This window comes from Ipomoea nil, unplaced genomic scaffold (assembly GCF_001879475.1).
Source record: "Ipomoea nil cultivar Tokyo-kokei standard unplaced genomic scaffold, Asagao_1.1 scaffold2965, whole genome shotgun sequence".
Classification (NCBI taxonomy): domain Eukaryota; kingdom Viridiplantae; phylum Streptophyta; class Magnoliopsida; order Solanales; family Convolvulaceae; genus Ipomoea; species Ipomoea nil.
Window position 1 is genome coordinate 511,304 of NW_017619393.1, and position 19,739 is coordinate 531,042.

The 19,739-nt window shown below is 35.5% G+C and overlaps 1 protein-coding gene across 1 annotated transcript; it reads left to right on the forward strand.

The window, feature by feature from the left end:
• The first annotated feature begins 7,062 nt into the window (after positions 1-7,062).
• Positions 7,063-13,616, forward strand: LOC109162930 (E3 ubiquitin-protein ligase RGLG2-like). The gene is made up of 12 exons (XM_019311639.1): positions 7,063-7,264; positions 8,400-8,662; positions 9,631-9,715; positions 9,790-9,930; positions 10,037-10,150; positions 10,229-10,326; positions 11,522-11,601; positions 11,745-11,850; positions 11,961-12,088; positions 12,180-12,354; positions 12,557-12,613; positions 13,063-13,616. The coding sequence occupies exons 2-12, from the start codon at positions 8,423-8,425 to the stop codon at positions 13,141-13,143; spliced, it is 1,305 nt and encodes a 434-aa protein (XP_019167184.1). The 5' UTR covers positions 7,063-7,264; positions 8,400-8,422; the 3' UTR covers positions 13,144-13,616.
• Positions 13,617-19,739: the final 6,123 nt, after the last annotated feature.

The following is a 19,739-nucleotide window of genomic DNA, read 5'->3' on the forward strand; positions in this document are numbered from 1 at the left end:
CCTTTAATGCTATCCCCTGACCCATCTTTAATCCATGTCAACTTAGGTCCAGAGAAACCAAGGTCAATGAGCCCTTCCTCCTGAATCCAACAAACAAAATCCGAGCTGCGCTGGGTCGAAAAAGAAACATAATTCAAAGTTTCTTCCCGTTGCGTCACGGCGTTAAAGTTCCCCGCCACCAGCCAGGGTCCCACAATACCCCTGTTAGACTGTCTGAGACCCCGCCAGAGGCGACGACGAAGATGGTGGACCGGGCTCCCATAAACCGGGGCAAAGAACCACGGTGGGCTCCCGCTTTTCTTAACCTGCAAAAGAATAAATTGCGGGTGAGTAAAAACCACGTTAATAAGGATCGGTTCTTTCCAGAAAATCCAGATGCCCCCGCTAAAGCCAATGGCCTCAACGCGCACCCAATCTGAAAAATCCATCTTCGAGCAAATTACGTTTGCCTGCGAGCCAGACACTTTAGGCTCGAACAGCCCTAAAATGCTGGGCTTATGTATCTGAAGCAAGGTTTTGAGAGTGCGGTGGAAACGCCTACCACTCGCCCCCTGACAATTCCATAATAAACAATCCATAAAAGGAAAAAAGAAGAGGAGAGATCCAACCATAAAACACAAACACATTAGTCATCAAGCAAGGCCACACAATCAAATGGTGCATGGTGCCTCCTGGAGCTCACGGTGCCCCCCCCCGACCCCTCGAAGTCCATGACCACATCACCCTGTTCATCAAAATTCTCTGGTGGATCCCCGTGGTGTTCCTTTGTAGTTTGCCAGACCGGTGAAGGGATTGCACCCGTCGCCTCGCCCAGGAACACGCGCGAAGAACTGATCACCAACCCTCCTTTCTCCCCCCTTATGACCACGTGTTCATCTTCTTCAGCTGCACGTCTCGGTCTTGTCACTCCCTCACGTCTGGTCCTGGAGGATGTTTCTTCGTCTCTCGCATATGATCTGCGCGGCTCAGTAGGTTCATTTTCAATTTGTTGACTTATGGCAATAACGTTTGGCCTACGCTGCTGTGTCTTTCTCGTCCCCAACAAAACCCCACGCTGATCCTCCATGCATCATCCCTGGCTTCCGCCGTGTCACCGTTCAGCTCTGGCTCAGCATTGGGCACCTCCGCTCTTTCCTCGGCTTTCTCCCCGTCATCATCCTGATTATAATTCTGAATAAAAAGAGTAATTCTTAACTTATTTCATCTTTGAAATTAAATTAACAAAATAAAAAACTTATAGTGACCCCAGAAGGATTTTGCTAAACAACAACAGTAACATTTTTTTTTTTAAATTTCAGCTATACTTTGAGATTTTAAAAACAATTTTTTAAAATTAATATTTTTTGTTTAAAATAAGATTTTAATTATTAAATAAAACTGCAGTATGTATTGTTGGAAAAATTAGCTTAAAATGGCATATTAAGTGGCTATTTTGTGGTACAATTATCAGTGGGGTCCACTTCCGATTTGGGTCGGGTCAAAGTGGATTCGGATTCTTCGTAGTAAGACGAAGAGATTGATATATTGTACGCTCAAAACGGATAATGGGTGAATGAGATATTGATTCTCAAAGTAGACCCATTTGAGTTGGGAAATGAAGGGAAAATAATGGACTTTGTCCCACATTGGTTTGGAAACAAGATTTGCCCCCCTTATATACATGAGCTCTTTTGAAGCTTGTAGAATTGTATAGCATAGAGGCTCTCTCGCGCGGGGGGGGGGTGCAAATCAAAATCTAACTAGAGGAGATCGAAAAGGCTTGATTCAAGCCCGCGAGAGCTCGTGTGCGCAGCCATGGCTGTTGGTTGGTTTTAGTGTTCTTGCCTTGTTTGCCGGTGTTTTATCCTGGGAAACCTAGGCTACAACGCTCCTAGCACTTGTGGGAGGTAGCAAATAAGGTTTTAAGAAAAAGAACTTTGTGTTCGAACTCGTGCTAAACATATATATCCAAACACTCCACCTTTTCCTTCCTAATTTTTCTGTTTTCCCATATAATATTAATCTTTTCGTAGGATTATTATTTTTGGGATTTTTCAACCATATTACCCAACATGTATAAAATGAAACTGAATAACATGTCTCACATATTGAGTGTATATTGTCAAATGAAACTGTAATTGAAATGATACTTTAGTTGTGCTGAAATGAAACTACTGTATGTATAAAATCAAATTGAATAACATGTCTCACATATTGAGTGTAAATTATCAAATGAAAATTGTAGTTATATCAAAATGATATTTTAGTTGTGTTGTAATGGAATACATTGTATATAAAATGAAACTGAATAACAATTTCACATATTTGAGTGTATATTGTCCAATGAAAATGTATTTGAATTAGAATTATACTTTAGTGGTGTTGTAATAAGACTGTAGACTGTACGTGCGTATAAAATGAAATTCAATAACAGGTCTCACATATTGAGTGTATAATGTCAAATACTGTAGTTGAAACAAAATGATACTTTAGTTGAGACAAAATGAAACTGAATACGTCATACAAATAGAAGTAATTAGACAAAATGGGTGTTGTCGTTTCTTTTAATTAAAAGAAATGACACAGTTTTGGACCATGGTCCACAAAAAAATTTCCCATTATTTATAAACACAACTGCGTTCTTGTGTTCGCAAATGTTTTATAGTAACGGGTAAAAAATTTTGATTAACTCATTAGTATTATTTCCTCCGTCCCATTTTACATGTCTTACTTTCTTTTATAGTTTATCCCAAAATATTGTCCTTCCTCTAAAATTGAACATCATCATCATTCCACTTTTTTCAATTTAGCTTTAACAGAGAACAAGATAAGATCAACAATTGTGTGTGGGAACTGGGAAGTTCCACACTTCTGAGTAGGTTTAACACTTATGAGTAGTAATTCTTTTAATACATTTGAATGCAAAAAGCGAAATTATTGCCCCGGTACACCACACTTCGACCTTACAGGATTAGTATTTTTAATATGTTTATGTTAACTATTATGTCACTCATGTGATGCAAGTATAGTAATATATATTCAATAAGTATATTATTTATAAAATTTATATAGTGATGAATAAATAAATTATCAAAATATTATATGATATTCTAGCAATCTCTTATCTCTTATTATATAATAAAGTATGTATGCATGGTACCTTGTATCCACTTTTGCTTTATAATGAATTAGTTTTGGGATTGAATAAGAAAGAGCATAGATTCATCATATCACTTGTCAGACTAAAAAAATATCATGGTGATATAAAGAGATCGATACCAAACAACACAATTGAACACAATTTGTGGGTATTTACATAGGCGACACTTAAAAGTTGGAACGCAAAGTGATTTTGGTAGACACAAATTTTGAATTTAAAATTTTAAAATTTTAATTAAATGTAGTAAGCATAACAAACAATGCATATATTTGGAGACTCAAAGGTATTAGAATCTACATCTATTCAACTATTGCACTAAATGTAATATTAGTATTCAATGTTGGTTGTAGGGAATGGGTTAATACCCCTCCTCTGTTTCTATTTGATGTACTTTCAGATGAGGCCATTTAATATATGAATGTAGTTTTTTTTTTTTAAATTGTAATATTAGTAAATACAGGTTATCGTGTGTTGTATTAGAAAATTTCCAAAAGTCTTCCTTGTATTTCATACAGTATTTATAGGAGGTGTGAGGGGGCACATGTCAGTTTCTCGACATGTGTGGAGCATGCATAGGGGAATGTTGGAGGCCTTGATGGTCCCTCCACGTGCCTTGAGATTCATGACTCTCTCGGTCCTACCGCTGTTGAATTTGGCTTAATTGAATGAACTAAGTTTAAGGCTCTAAGTATCACATGTCGGATGGTCGGTCCTGACCTAGCTAATATATATAGTCGGGGGTGAAATAATGAGAACCAGGCTATGTTGGGGAGGAAACTATGTTCGATCTGTGATCTAGGTCGGTCAGTCATGCAAAGAGGTTGGTCATGCTCGGATACGGCTCTAGTCGGTGGGCAGCCTTGGTACCGATCATGCAAACGATACAGTGTGGTTGGAGATAAATCCCTATCAATTATCATGTACTATGTTTATAATATTTGTTCTATATGTCCATAAATCAAACCATAATGTCCATAAATACTAAACTACATGTACATCATATGTATTTTTATTCAGTTTATAAAGTTCATAATATTCCTTATATATGTTCATAAAAACAAAATTTAATTATACTATGAATGCATCATGTTAAAAAATGTTCATCTTGTATTATGTTCATAATATTTATTTTATATGTCCATAAACGTAAACATTAATGTCCATATAAACCACTATATGTTTATAATAGGTTTATAATGTTTTCCTATATGTTCATAAAAACAAAACTTATTGTATATAAACATTACGCTAAACTTATTTTAAAACGGTGCATAGAGTGCCCTCCATTAGTGTAAATGTTGCCCCTCATTTTTTAAAATGGTACATATATTGCCCCTCCCGTACAGTACGGGAGGGGCAATATATGTACTGTTTTGAAAATTGAGGGGCAACATTTACCCCACTAATAATTCAGGGGTGACATAATTGGCATATTATAGGGGCATAAATTACAATTTTCCTTTTTTTTTTCTTTATCAAAAGTTTTTCTGCTTTATTATAGAGTATAAGATATAAGATATAAGATAAGATAAGATAAGATAAGATTCTTCTAAAAAAAAAGATAAGATAAGTGATATTTGTCACTGTTAATAATTGTACTTAATTATCTTATTTTTTAAGGCAAAAACTTGTGTGAGGCCGTTTCACGGATCATTATCCGTGAGACAAGTTGGAATTGTAGATAAACTGGGTGTGTAAGTATCACAATTTCATTTATAATATTATATTAATATATTTATCATTAGTATGTAATAATCAATTTTACCCTAAATAGTATCACAATTTTACATATAAGTATTACAATATTTATCATAAGCAACGATTTATTTTTAATTCAAATTAGTATTAAATTTTTCTACAATAAATATTACAATTTCTTTTATAAATAACATTTCACAAATAATGATATAAGTATTACAATATTTACATTTGAAGTACATTTTGTATGTTTCACAATTCATGTTATAAGTATTACAATATTTATCATTAGTAACAATCATTTTACCCTAAATAATATCACAAATTCACATATAAATAATATTATATTTATTATAAATAACAATTTATTTATTTCAAATTGTTATTAAATTTTCTGTAATAAATATTATGATTTCTATCCTAAGTCATAAAGATGAAAATAATAGTTTTGATAATGATATTATTATTGATCAATCCATTGTATTTAAAAGTATAGGAAGATGTGTATCTATAATGATACACAGAGTCCAGTCAGGATAAAAATGGTAAATGATATATTCTCAACAATATAGGCAGAGAGACAATGAATTATAGTGTAACTTAGAATACAAAGTTCTAATACGCTCCTTAAAGATTTATAGAAAAAAATATTGAGCTTATCCCTTAGATCATTTAGATGTTTGCCAATTGTTTTTTTTATTTATTTATTTTTATTTTATTTTATTTTTTTTATTGGATATGTAGTTTACTTGTAGTTCCTTTGACGTTATATTGTCACGAACAAAATGGTAGTCGTTGAGTTGATCAATTGTCATAGGTTCTTTAGTGGTCAATGAGGAGATTATCGCATGATACTTATTGCGGAGGCCTTTGAATAGATAGAGATTTCGTTCCTCCAAACTAATTGGTTAGTCGGCTTCTGCAAGGATTCCAATTAAAACCTTGGCTTTGTCAAGATACTCACTCGTTGTGAAATCCCCTGGCGCAAAAACTATAGAAACTGTATCTGACTAGTGACTATTTGAGACTCAGATATGGTGCATGAGAAGATGAGCCAAAGACGAATTCAATAGTATGTCATAGGACCCGAGACATGGCATGTCCCACTACAACATACAAAACTTCATCGGACAGAGACGAGATGAGCATGGACAAAATTAAAGAAACTTTATGGACCAAATTTTCGATCGCAACATTGGTTACAATGGAACACTCATATGGAGAATGACTATAACGAAACACTCATTCGGAGCGCAGAGGAACACTCATCTAGAGTGCGGCTACAATGGAACACTCATCTAGAGTGCAGCTACAATGGAACATTCATCTAGAGTGCAGCTACAACGAAACACTCATCCGGAGCGCAATTACAACGGAACACTGAGACTTTGACCGCAGAGAAAGGGAACAATGGAACACTGAGACTTTGACCGCGGAGAAAGGGAACAAGTTAGAGTCTTTCATAACAAATAGTTTGAGGAAGTATGTTTAATGGAGATAAAGTGATGAATTCTTTATAAGGCATTTATCGGGGTTGTAGTTGGATATACAATATTGAAGATGGTGCGAGAAGAGAAAGTGGTGTCACCGGCCGATGGCGGCGCGACAAGGGGTTAGTGGTAGCGGCAATGTTTTTTTTTTTTTTTTTTTTTTTTTTTTGCTTGGTAGGGTTTGTAGTCACGGATGATCTCATTATTGATCAATCCATTGTATTTAAAATATACGAAGATATGTATTTATAAGGATACAAAGAATCTCAGTCAGAATAAGAATGGTAAATGATATATTCTCAATATAATATAAGGATTCTCACTAATACAGGGAGAGGGTGAAGAAATTCTAGTGTGCCTAGAATACAGTGTTCTAATAATAAACAACTATTATAGAATCATCCCGTTCATGGATTAAGATTTGTGAGCCGGTCACACACACAAGTGTGAGTCGACTATTTAATATTTAATAATGCATAACTAAAATTAAACAATTTGTAATAGTATATGGACTAATAAAATAGTCAAACCATTTCATCCTTGATCGGTTACTCGACTAGATCAAATCTGCAAACCAAACTGTCAAAATTTTAAGTGTGAAACGTAATCTCCCTTGATTTTGATTTTTGAAAGGAAGTAATCTCCCTTGATAAAATTTCATAAAATATAGTATGTTTCACTGTGAGAGAAACTTCGGGGAAGCAACGATGATAGTACTGCGTAAGTGGAAAGACGTAAGCTGGAAAACATAGACTGCGTTATGGTATGGTATGAGCCTTATTGGGCCCACTATCAAAGGTAGAATACAAAATCCGACTGCGAAAAGCTCTTACCTTTCTCTGTCCACCAACTTTCATGTTTCAACTCTATCCCCCCTCTCTCTCCCTTTCTCCACCGTCAAGAGATGCTCTCAATTCTGTTTTCTGATTAAAACAAGGTCAGATGTTTTCTGGGTTTCTTTTTCTTTTGTGAATTGTTTTACACCCGTTAATTTTTATATTTTTTTAGTGGTAAAAATTGCAGCTTTGGATGATTTCCTTTGGTAGGACTGATGTTGTGTGCCTTTTACATTGACAGAATCTCTAGCTTTTTTTATTTAAAAAATTTTCCTGAAATCCCATTTTTCTCTTACTCTATTTTTCAAGTTGTAATCTGGGGAACTATATTCTGAATATTTTCATATGCTTGGATTCTTATATTATTAGGGATTGGAAAGCCTGTCTGTTTGATTCTTTGGTTCACAGTCCATTAATAAGAAAACATGCAATATATAAATATATACATCTATCCTTTTTTTGTTTTGGTCCTGATTCCTAATGAGTTTGTGGGTTGTTAGTGATTAATTATTCTGCATTTGGCTGGATAATTGGATTAGTCAATTGCTAAACTTGAACCAGATTTCCTCTCTTTCATTTTTAATTTTGGAATTTCTGGAGTGGGGGGGGTGGGGAGGGGTTAGGGGAGTTGTAGAAGACTAGAAGGGAGGTATGCAGGCCAGTTGAGATATAACCAATGGAAGGGAGACTTCTGTGGAAGTCAATCTGAATGGAAGCTCACTTTCATGTGGCCACTTCTTCAAAATTAGGTGTAGTCCACCACTGTGTTCACATTTACTTTTTCAACTTTGTGGCTGCAAAGTGTACCAATTATATCCAAGAAACTTCTTTAGTTGCGAATGTTGAAAATTGGAGCTTGGATGATGGGAATTAGATGATTTAGCTGATATTAGATACATCAGAGTTTATTAGTCTTCTTCTACTGTATAAACATAGAGCAGTAGCTGGAAATCCTACCGTCTCTAGCAGTCCTAAACTACAAGGAATCCTCCTTTGTGGGTCTTGGACTCCCAAGAAACTAAAGTAACAAGAATTTTACCCAATGTTACTAGGCTTCCCAGGCTTGAGTTTAAGCAACATTCTTAAACTTAATTCAGGAATACTTCACCTATTCTAACGAACATTAACATTCACAGTCCCAGGGTTGTTTGACAATGCCTTGTTTTATCCATCTATTATCTTGGTAGGGCTTGTTTCTTTGGCGATGGGAGATTTAACTCATGTTTGATGTTTCAGAATCTGTTTAGTTTGAAGAATTCATGGGGGGCAAAAGTTCAAAACGCTCAGCTACAGGTCGCTATGCATCTTATAACTCGGGCTCTTATAACAGTGGCTCTTATTCAGGGCATTATGGTTATTCGCAAGCATATCCTCAGCCTAGCTACACGTATGCACCACCACCTCCTAATCAAACATATGGTGGCCCACCTCCTGAATCAAGGAAACGACTGGAAAGGAAATTTTCAAAAATAGAAGATAATTACCACACCTTGGAGCAGGTGAACTAACTTACTAACAATTGTATTTCAAATGAAAAATGGGGAACTAAAGGGACTCGTCTTTGATGCATGGTAATGTTATTTATATTGAAAACCAATTGCTTCCTCTGGTAGTTGGAGTCAGGTATAGTTAACTGTAGTGCTAAAGTTTGGGGCGGACGACATTTGTGCGAGTTGAAAATACAGAAATAAGAAATGATTTTTACAGTAGTATATATCCCCATATTTATCACTAGCATTTGAATTGTATAATGGTTGTAGTTTTACACTTCCTCATGAGCATTTTCTGCTACATAGCATAGGTATATATTCTTCTACAACTTTTTTGTAACAAACTGTGGATATTTTTGCATCATAAGTAACTTACGCTTTCCTATTTGCACCATCTTTGACCAATTGATGTGAGGAATTGGTTATTTGAAGTATTGTTTACATGAAAGCATTGATGTCTATCATTAGGAACAAATTCCCCCCCTGTATTATAGTGAATTAGTGATAATTTGTTATTCTTTCTTTAGGTAATGCATTGTTAGAAACAATTTATCTTTTCTGAACTCCAATTCGAAATTATATCATGGGAAAATTGCACTTTTCGTCCCTATGTTATAGGGTAATTGTAGGATTGGTCCCAATTTGTTGGTCATGTGTAGTTTTTGTCCCTAAGTTATAACTGATGTTGCAAATTTCGTTCTTTTTCTAACAGGTCGTGCTCACTTCTCATCCCTAGGCTATAACTGACGTTGCAAATTTTGTCCCTAATATTTTGTTAGAAAAAGGATGAAATTTGCAATGCCAGTTATAACTTAGGGACGATAAGTGAACACCACCAACAAGTAGAGGGACGAATCCTACAATTACCCTATAACTTAGGGACGAAAAGTGCAATTTTCCCTTATGTTCATTGTTCATATGGTTTTCCCTTTGCTGAGTGATAGGGTCTTAAATAGTGTTTGCCTTCATTTGTGCAGGTCACAGATGCCCTTGCTCGTGCTGGTTTAGAGTCTTCAAACTTAATTGTTGGCATTGATTTCACCAAGAGCAATGAGTGGACAGGTATAAACAGATTTGTTATTCTGTAAATTTTTTTGTTCAAGTTCTTAACCTGTGCTAAATATGCTCTAAATTAGGTGCAAGGTCATTCCACCGAAAGAGTTTGCATCACATTGGGAATGAGCCAAATCCATATGAACAGGCAATATCTATCATTGGCAGAACATTGTCAAAATTTGACGAAGATAACTTAATTCCATGTTTTGGATTTGGAGATGGTACTTCTTTTTATAAATTAAAATTTCATTTTTCTTTTATAATTCAGTATTTCAGTGCCCTCATTACTGTACTTCACAAAGATCTTATGTGGCTCTTCTTTTGCAGCCTCCACACATGACCAAGAAGTTTTCAGTTTCTTCTCGGATGAGAAGTTTTGCAATGGATTTGAAGAGGTTATGAGTAGATATAGGGAGTTAGTCCCTCAGCTACGACTTGCTGGTGCTGCATCTAGTCAATTGCTCATTCTGATTGCTTTTATTTGATAAGTGTATCACCATTTTTCTTTATTTTTTACAGGGCCAACGTCTTTTGCACCAATTATTGAAATGGCCATCACTATTGTTGAACAAAGCGGTGGTCAGTACCATGTCTTACTGATTATTGCTGATGGGCAGGTAAAATGCATCTTGCTAGTAACAAAATATGGTCATTTTCTTTCATAATGTGTATATTTGCATTGTCTTTCAGAATTTCGTGTAATCTGTTTTTGCTTCTTTTCTTTCCTATTCACAAATTTTTGGTGACACAAAGAAATTCTCCATTGTTTAACATTTAATAATGGCATTATCTATATATATTGAAGGGGAGAAAAAAGGAATAGTTTTGAGAGCTTATAACCATATTTGGAATTTCCAGTTATCATATTAGCGAAAGTTTTAGGGATCACATTACTGCTGCTAATGAAAGTGTCTAAGCCTATTTCAAATCACTGTTGAGAATAACGTAGTTACTATTCACTTTGATAACTTCAGGGTTGCTACAGAATATAAGAGGGCGTTTGGTACTTTGCCATCAATTAAATTCCTGGGAAAATATTTTCTAGGAATGTATTTGATGGGAATAACTTTGCAGGGAAAATTAATTAACATGATTGGTGTTACTATAGAAACATAAGGATTAAATTACCTAGAAAATTAATTAAGATGTTTGGTTTGTTTAAACTTTCTCATGAAATTTTTTAAAATCTCTAATACATCTTTGCTATAGACAAACATTAAAAAGAAAAAAACATAACGAAGAATTGAGAGTTTAATAAATCACTTGTAAATTAATAAACCATATGCCAAAAAATTCTAGCCTGCAACAAGAATATTCAAAATTCAAAACAGTAGGTATGTAAAAAAGTGTTGAGAGAGACAAATTTCTTCGATAAATAGTGTTGTTTTCCTTTGTAATGGTGGGAGAGACAAATTTCTTATATTTATAAAAGATTTTTAACCTGGTGCCAAAGAGGATAAATATGTAATTGAATAAATTTGGTAGAATCTCAGTCACTCGGGGAAAAAAATCCTACCTTCCCTAGGTGAGATTTACTTTCCTTGATATCATGGAATTAGACTCGAACTTTCCTAAGTCAAATATTGCACCAAACGTGGGAATAATGTCCCCACCTTTTAAATTCCCAGGAAATTTTGAACTTTCATGGCTATCAAACGCCTTCTAAATGTGGAGCTGTGTAGTGTTTTAAAACATATACATTTTCCAATAGTTACTCCAAGGGTGTCTATTCACCGACTATATGATGTAATTTTTATATCATGTACAACATCTAGAATGATTTCTCAAAAATCATCATATAAAATTTTATAGGTGACAAGAAGTGTAGATACTGGACGTGGTCAACTAAGCCCTCAGGAAAAGAAAACTGTTGAAGCAATAGTGAAAGCAAGGTAACAACCAAGTAATTGTATTATTTGACTGTACCCTTAGCACCCTCCCACCCCCCGGTTAAGGAGGGACCAGAAAACGTCTTCCATTCACCACCCCCCCCCCCTAACTGCTTTTTTAAAGTATTATATATATTTGTTTGTAGTGAGTATCCTTTGTCAATTGTCTTGGTTGGAGTTGGTGATGGCCCCTGGGACATGATGAGGGAATTTGACGATAATATCCCTGCACGAGCCTTTGATAATTTCCAGGTAAGAAAACCTCATATTATTATTATATATTGTTGGCAATGATTTTCTTCTGTCTTCAGGTTTATGCAGCTTTCGATAGAATTGACACCTTTTCGTCTCGTCCCCTTTAGTTTGTGAATTTCACAGAAATAATGTCAAAAAATTTGGATAGATCCAGAAAAGAAGCAGAGTTTGCCCTTTCAGCATTGATGGAAATACCTTCTCAGTATAGAGCTACACTGGAGCTCAACATATTGGGGTAAAAGTCGCATTTGTCTATTTGGACCTATTGTCCCACATGTGCATTGAACATATACACATTGTTTCATTTATTTGCATTTTTCGAGCAGGACAAGTCGAGGGAAGGAAATTGACAGGGTGCCTCTTCCCCCTCCTCGTTACGGCACAGATTCTTCTAGGACGGCAAAACCTTCACATAGTTATTCTGGTCCAAGTGCACCTTCTTATTCTAGACATGATTCATCTTATCACACGAGTCAACCTCCAAGTTCTTCCGACAACCATGTAAATACATTCTTCTTGAATAAATGTTAGCTCTAATTCTGTATTTAATTCATAATTTGAAATATTTTATCTTCTATTCGTAAGACATTAACAAAGGTTATTAAGTTGAAAGGTTGAACCTACATTACATGCTGCACTTTTTTAGACTTGCCCAGTTTTCCTATGAAATCATTATCAGTGATTAGTCCACTCATTTTTACAGCTTTGTCCTATCTGCATTACAAATCCAAAAGATATGGCTTTCGGTTGTGGACACCAGGTATAGTTTCATTTATTTGTGTACTTCCTTAATTGAAACTGTTGGGCGGATGCTGGTGAAGGGCCAAGTCCAGCCCCAGGGGGCTAGGGGGATTGTTGGACTTGACAGGGGCCTGAAGGGCCAAGTTCAGCACCCTGCCTCTCGAAAATGTGGCGGTGTAAGGAAATAAAGTTGCGCCTTCGCTACGAGCTATAGCTTTTGGCGTACTAGTAAGCCAAGTGGTATTTGAGCTAAATCCAGTTAAGGTTGACAAGTGTTTTTTTTTGGGGGGGGGGGGGGGGGGGGGGGGATTGTTGGGCGGGGCCTAAAGGGCCAAGTCTAGCACCCTGCCTCTTGAAAATATAAGTTGCGCCTTTGCTACGAGCTATAGCTTTTGGCGTAGTAGTAAGCGTTTGATCCTAATAGAAACCATTTAGAGAATGCCTCTTTGACATATCTTCTTTCTGCAGACGTGTTGCGAGTGCGGGCAAGACCTTCACTCATGTCCAATTTGCCGGGACACCATTACCACAAGGATAAAGCTTTACTGAGTAATACTCGTTTCAAGATTCCACTAAATAGTAGCTGTCGTCTTGATGCTTCCAAGAACACTAGTTATGGCAATGGCGTTATGCTGCACCAATCGTTTTATAACCTGCGTTGGAGCTTCCACCCTCTCGCACTGTAAATAACCCTTTCCTATTCTCGATCTATTAAGTTGGAGTGAGTTGATTTTAGAATTACATATCGTCGATACCTTGTTAAACTGGGCAAACCTGTGCTCATGTTCCTCTTATGGACTTGCAAATCATGGTCTCTTTTCGGTTTGTCTGTCTTCTCCAATAAACACATCCGGCATCCCATGATTGTATTCTAGGCTTGCCAGTTTTTTTTTTTTTTTTTTTTTTTTTTTTCTTTCATAATATTTTAGGCCTTGTGTCACCTTTATTTGCAGACTGTACAGTGGAGCACCATTTATTTGATTAAGTTTCATGCACAGAGCCAGTGAATCTACATTCTGATATACAATTGAGTGTTACAATTCTAATGTTCTTCTTCTCCCCAAAGATTGAATCCCCAACCCCAATGATTCTCCACACCCCAGCTTGACAGAGCATTTGGGAGGATCTAAATTACGGTGACTCAATAGCTTAGCAGACAGGGTCAAATACCGGTTCGCACAAGGGATTTGTCCACTTTGGGCATAATTTCTACACTGCCACTATTGAGATTCGAACATTGGTCTTGTCTCCCAAATATTGAACCAGTAACCACTTTGGTCTTTTTCTCTCAACTATTTGTTGTGTTTTTCATTCTGTGAATCAAACATGACGAGATATATTATCTCATCTATTCTTATCCTTTATATAATAAAGCTATATGGTTTGGGAAATATTTAATGTTACAATTAATGCAACAACATCCTTAATTAAAAAAAAAAAAAAAAAAAAACATTTAAAAAATAAAATAGCTATATATTATATAATCATATAAAAATATACTTTTGAAAAATAAAATAGCTATATACTATATAATCATATAAAAAATGTGTTCAATTAGAGTTTAAATTTACACCTACAAAATTTGAAATTTGCTTTCCAAATGTAATTATCTTAGTTATTATTTGTATTGTAAAAATTATAATATAGATGAAATACAATTAAGAATAAATCAATGTAATTATGTAAATTCTCTCTATAAATTTATTTGAATATGCACATAATTAGAGATTATATTAACCATACAAAATTATAATTTTAATTTTAATTGTAATTTTGTATTCTATAAAAATAATAAATACTTGACCAATGAAAGCTCAAAAATATTATTAATATTAAATAATTTAAAATATTTTAATTTTTTTATTTTTTATTTATATTTATAATAACATAATTTTTTCCCGTGCATCGCGCGGGTGAATTACTAGTAGAGTATATATGTGGTGATGTCTCTCTGTTCAGTGTTCACTGATGAAAGGAAATTATATTTTTCTGTTTTTTTTCTTTATAAAATACCAATATTCTATAATTAGTTTATTACTGATAATGTTTTTATATCAGGTAATTTTCTTGGCATGAAGATGAGTAATAAAATTGGGACTTATTATACACAATAATCAAAGTTGAAAATATACCAATCCCATCCCTTCCCCCTATACCCCAATTTCTATATAAATCCCCTCAATATTCTCAATTTTCCTTACAAAATTGCAAAATCTCCTATGTATGTGTAGAAACTTAGAATGCAACTCTTACCGGGCGTTTGGTTAGAAAGGGAAAATTATGTGGGAAAGGAATTACAATTTCATGGGAGATGAATTACTGGGAATAAAGTGAGAATTTTAGGAAACTCATAACTGGCAATACATATACTGAAAAATGTAATATTCCATACTATCAGGAATAAAGTGTTTATTACTTATATAGAAAAATATAATACTTTTGAAGAAAAATGTAATACCTTTACATTTTTCCTCATAAGTATTACATTTTCTATTATAAGTAACAAACACTTGTTAACATTACTGTAACACTTTTATTAAATATTTTCAAAATGTAAAAGTATTGCATTTTTCCTCAAAAGTATTACACTTTATGTTAGAAGTAACAAACACTTTATTCCTGAGTAGTATTACATTTTTCAGTATAAGTATTACATTTTCATATTAACATGACCTGACCTGTCTCACGGATAAGGATCCGTGAGATGGTCTCACACAAATGTGACCCATATGAAATTAATTATTAAAAATATTAAAATTTTCATTTCATTTAAGATACGTAATATGGGCATGGTTGAAAAAATCGATAAGCGCTCGGGGGACGCCTAGCGCCCAGGGAGCCTAGGCGGCGATTAACCAGCGCCAAGGTATCCGTTCATTTTTTTTTATTTTATTTAAAAAAAAATTGTTTAAACTTTTTAAATTTTTTAAGACTTGATAATAATAAACTATTGGGAAAATGGTCAAATAGGCCCTCGAACTTTAGCTTAAAAGTCAATTAGGCCCCTAAACTTTTTAAAGGTGCAATTACACCCATCAACAATTCATTTAAGTACAATGAAGTCCAAAAATAAATTAATGACCTGCTATCACAGGTCATTAGGGTTCAAGCCACCTTCTGGCGAATTTTTCGGCAAAAAAAAAAAAAAAAGTGACCGGCGAAATTTTCGGCAAAAGAAGTGACCGGCAAAATTTTCGGCAAATCTGGGTCGGTTGCTAGTCACCTTTTTTATGTCGGAAAATTCGCCGGAAGGTGGCCTGAACCCTAATGACCTGTGATAGCAGGTCATTAACTTGTTTTTGGGCTTCATTGCACCTAAGTGAATTGTTGATGGGTGTAATTGAACCTTTAAAAAGTTTAGGAGCCTAATCGACTTTTAAGCTAAAGTTCGAGGGCCTATTTGACCCTTTTCCCTAAACTATTTAATACTTAAATAGTTAATACTAAAATATTAAATATTAACCTAAAAACATTTAGAGTTTGAACAATTTAGGGTTATTTCGCTAAAAATAATGTCGTTTTAAGTGCAATAACCCACTTAAAAAAAGAAAGGAACAGTAGCTAATCGGTCGACTAGGCGACCTAGTCGGTGCGTAGGAGGCCTAGGAGACCTAGGCGGTCAGGGCTTAGGCAGCGTAGGTGACGCTTAAGCAACCTAGTCGGCCGCCTAGCCGACTAGCCACCTAGACCAACGAGTATGGTGATACGCTAGGTGGCCGGCCAGCGCCGATTAATCGGTGCCTAGGCGGGATTTTTGCAATACTGAATATGGAAATAATCAAGTAAATAGTATTAGAAATAAATTATTTCCTAATACTGATTTATATAATAAAGGTTGTAATTCTATAAGGTACTCATGATGATGATTAGTGATGTGTAAAGGCGGAATTATTGGGTGAAATTCCTCCCTCTCATTATGTTAAAATTTAAGTTTATAAGTGTTAAAAGATGTATAATGGAAAAATGTTATGGGTTTCCTAAAATGAGGTTTCAAATTCCTAAATGGATTTGTATTCCTAAAAGAAGTTATCCATTCCTCTTGAAAGAGGTTTTCTCACCACATCTATAAATACCCAGGAAAACTCTAGGGATTATAAGATTTCTAGTCTCTAAGTTTTCTAGTCTCCATATCATCAGGAGGTGATTAAGGTATACATATTAGAGGTAAAGCATTCTTGATTTATATTGTTTAGTTGATTGATTTGATTTACATGCAATTCATTGTTAATTGTACGTGCTTCCGCATTCAAGTCATATCGCATAAGAATTACTACCTCCGTCCCATTTTATGTGTCTTAGTTCGGTTAACGAGGCTTGACTGAAGTTATTTTTAATCTAATTTTTCATAATATTAAGTTTAGTATTTGTATACAAAATTTATATACTTAGAAACTACACTAAAAGTACTATTAAACACAAAAAATCAAATTTAAAAATAAGTAAAAAATACTAAAGAAAATAAACAAAGAAAAAAGAGTTAGTTTGACCTAATGAATAGTTAGTAGGACAAATAAAATGAGACAGATGGAGTATTTAAGTATGAGCCAGATTGTAAATTGATTAACCACTGCAATTAAGGTTCGTGATATTTGGATGTGGAATCTTTTGGGTTCGTCGATTATTTGGAATCAATTGATTGCCACTGTCAAAATTCAATTCATGTTTAAATTATGTTTTGTCATCATATGGAATCAATTGCTAACGCTGTAAGTACTGTTTATATATATGTATATATGTAAAATAAAATTGATTTGCATAATTTTCATGAAATCAAATGTGCAAAATGTATACTGTTAACAATGGAATCAACTGTTGACATCTGGGAATATAATCTGGAATCAAATTTTGCAATTGGTTTCGAAAATCAATATATACAAATATAATCCTACTGCTTGTTCTCGACGACGGAGCCTGGCGTGGCTGGATTTAGAATCAAAGACGGCGACGGTGGCAGAGGTGTTTTCCCGGCATCACTGCTTCTCTTCTTCTTCAAGCTTTGCCGGCGACCGGGTTGACGGCGGCAAGCCAAGCGGCGCGGCGGACAGTGGTAAACCTACGGTCTTGGTGGCGGCGACTGAGGCGAGATGGCGGTGACGAGGAGGGATGGCGGTTTTCGGGTAACGGTCGCAAGCGCCAAGCAGACGTGCAGGCTCCGGCTGGCCTCCTTTCCAGCATCTCTCTCACGTTTTCTCCATTTTTGTTGGCTGCGGATGAATGTTGTTCTTTGCAGGTATTGCAGGGTTATGGCAAATCAAAGATGGAGAATGTAAGATGGTATAAGGGAAAGTTATGCCGTGAGCACGTGCCCACTCAAGTGGGCACAGTTTTATATTCATAATTTCTATATTGTAAATTTATAATTTCTATATTGTATTTAAAACACATTTAAAAAAAAATGTTGTATTTAAAGCGTTAAGGATTTGTTTTAAATTATACGTTCATTTGGGATTAATTATGGCGGGAGGTTATATCCATTATTAATTTATATATATGTTTATAAATGAATTATTAGCATAAAACGACTGTGTTAGTCGCCAAAGCGGCCCACTCAAAGTAATAACTAAATAATCATTTATGTTTATGTTTACAACATATATATAAATTAAGGTTTACTTACATAAATGATTTACTAGCATAGGGGGAGTGTGTTAGTCGTCAAAGTGGCCCATGTTTATATTTACAATATAAATTGAGGTTTATTCACATAAATAAATTATTAGCATAAGGCCAGTATGTTAGTCACCAAAATGACCCACTCAAGGAAATAACTAACGCGTGGAAAGGCATCTCGACGGCAGCCCATATCCTGAAGGAAGGAATCCACTGCTCCATTGGGTATGGTCAGGACACGTATTTCTGGACTGATAGGTGGCTTGGTGACTACTTGCTGATGGATGTTGCTACTAATGATATCCCCATTAAGGAATGGAACTGGAGGGTCAGAGATTATTGGCATATAGATATTGGTTGGAATCTGTTGCATTTATTAAATTTCCTGCCGCATTATATTATCAACAGCCTTAGGGGTGTGTTTCTTTCTAATGATCCTAGAATCAGGGATAATATATCTTGGCATCAGAATCCTTCGGGGAAGTTTACTGTCAAATCGGATTATAACATTGCCTCTGGAAACAACCACCAAGTTGTCAGCAACAACTGGAACAACATATGGAAGATCAAGGTGCCCAACAGAATCAAGTTCTTCCTTTGGCTTGTTATGCATGGCAGTATTCTCTGTAATGCAGAGCGTATGAGGAGGCACATGACAGCCAATGACTCCTGTCACCTTTGCCCGGGCGAAAGCGAGAATATTGATCATGTTCTGAGAGCTTGCCCCACTGCCCTCAAAGTCTGGAAAGCTCTAATCCCCTCACATCTCGTAGATAAGGATCTGCGCACAGATTGGAAAGATTGGATGACGGCCAACCTGATCTCTAAAGGAGCTAAGCATGGCTTTAAGGATTGGAAGGTAGCTTTCAGTATAACTTTGTGGATGATCTGGTAGTGGAGGAATTCCCATATCTTCAGGAAGGAAGTTTTGCACGTTAATCAGAAAGTGGAAATTATTAGAGATTACTGCATCAATGTCCATAGAGCTCTCGGAAGATGGCCGATAGCTAACGACATCCCTGAGAGACAGATGAGATTGACGATGTGTTGGGAGAAGCCGGATGACAACTGGATTGCCATTAACGTTGATGGTAGCAGTAAACTGAGATCTCATTTGGCGGGATGTGGAGGATTATTAAGAAGCCACATGGGAGATTGGATTGTGGGTTTCCAGCAAAGCTTAGGAGATTGTTCGGCTGACGTTGCTGAAGCCCGGGCGGTCCTTACTGGTCTCAAGGTTGCTTGGAGACTGGCTTATTCTAATATCATGATCCAATGCGACTCCGTCAACGTGGTCAATTATATAAATGACCCTCTTTTTTACGCTAAAGGTGGTGGAACTCTTTGCAATATTATTTTTGAATGCAAAGCTTGGTTAATGAAAAACTGGAATGTTAAATGTTGTCACATTTTGCGGGAACAAAATCAGGTGGCGGACTGGCTTGCGAAGAATTGTGTTCTGGACCACGAGTTGGCCATGATGTTTTTTTGCCCAAATGACGAACTCGCGGAGTATGTCCGAAAGGATAGTTTAG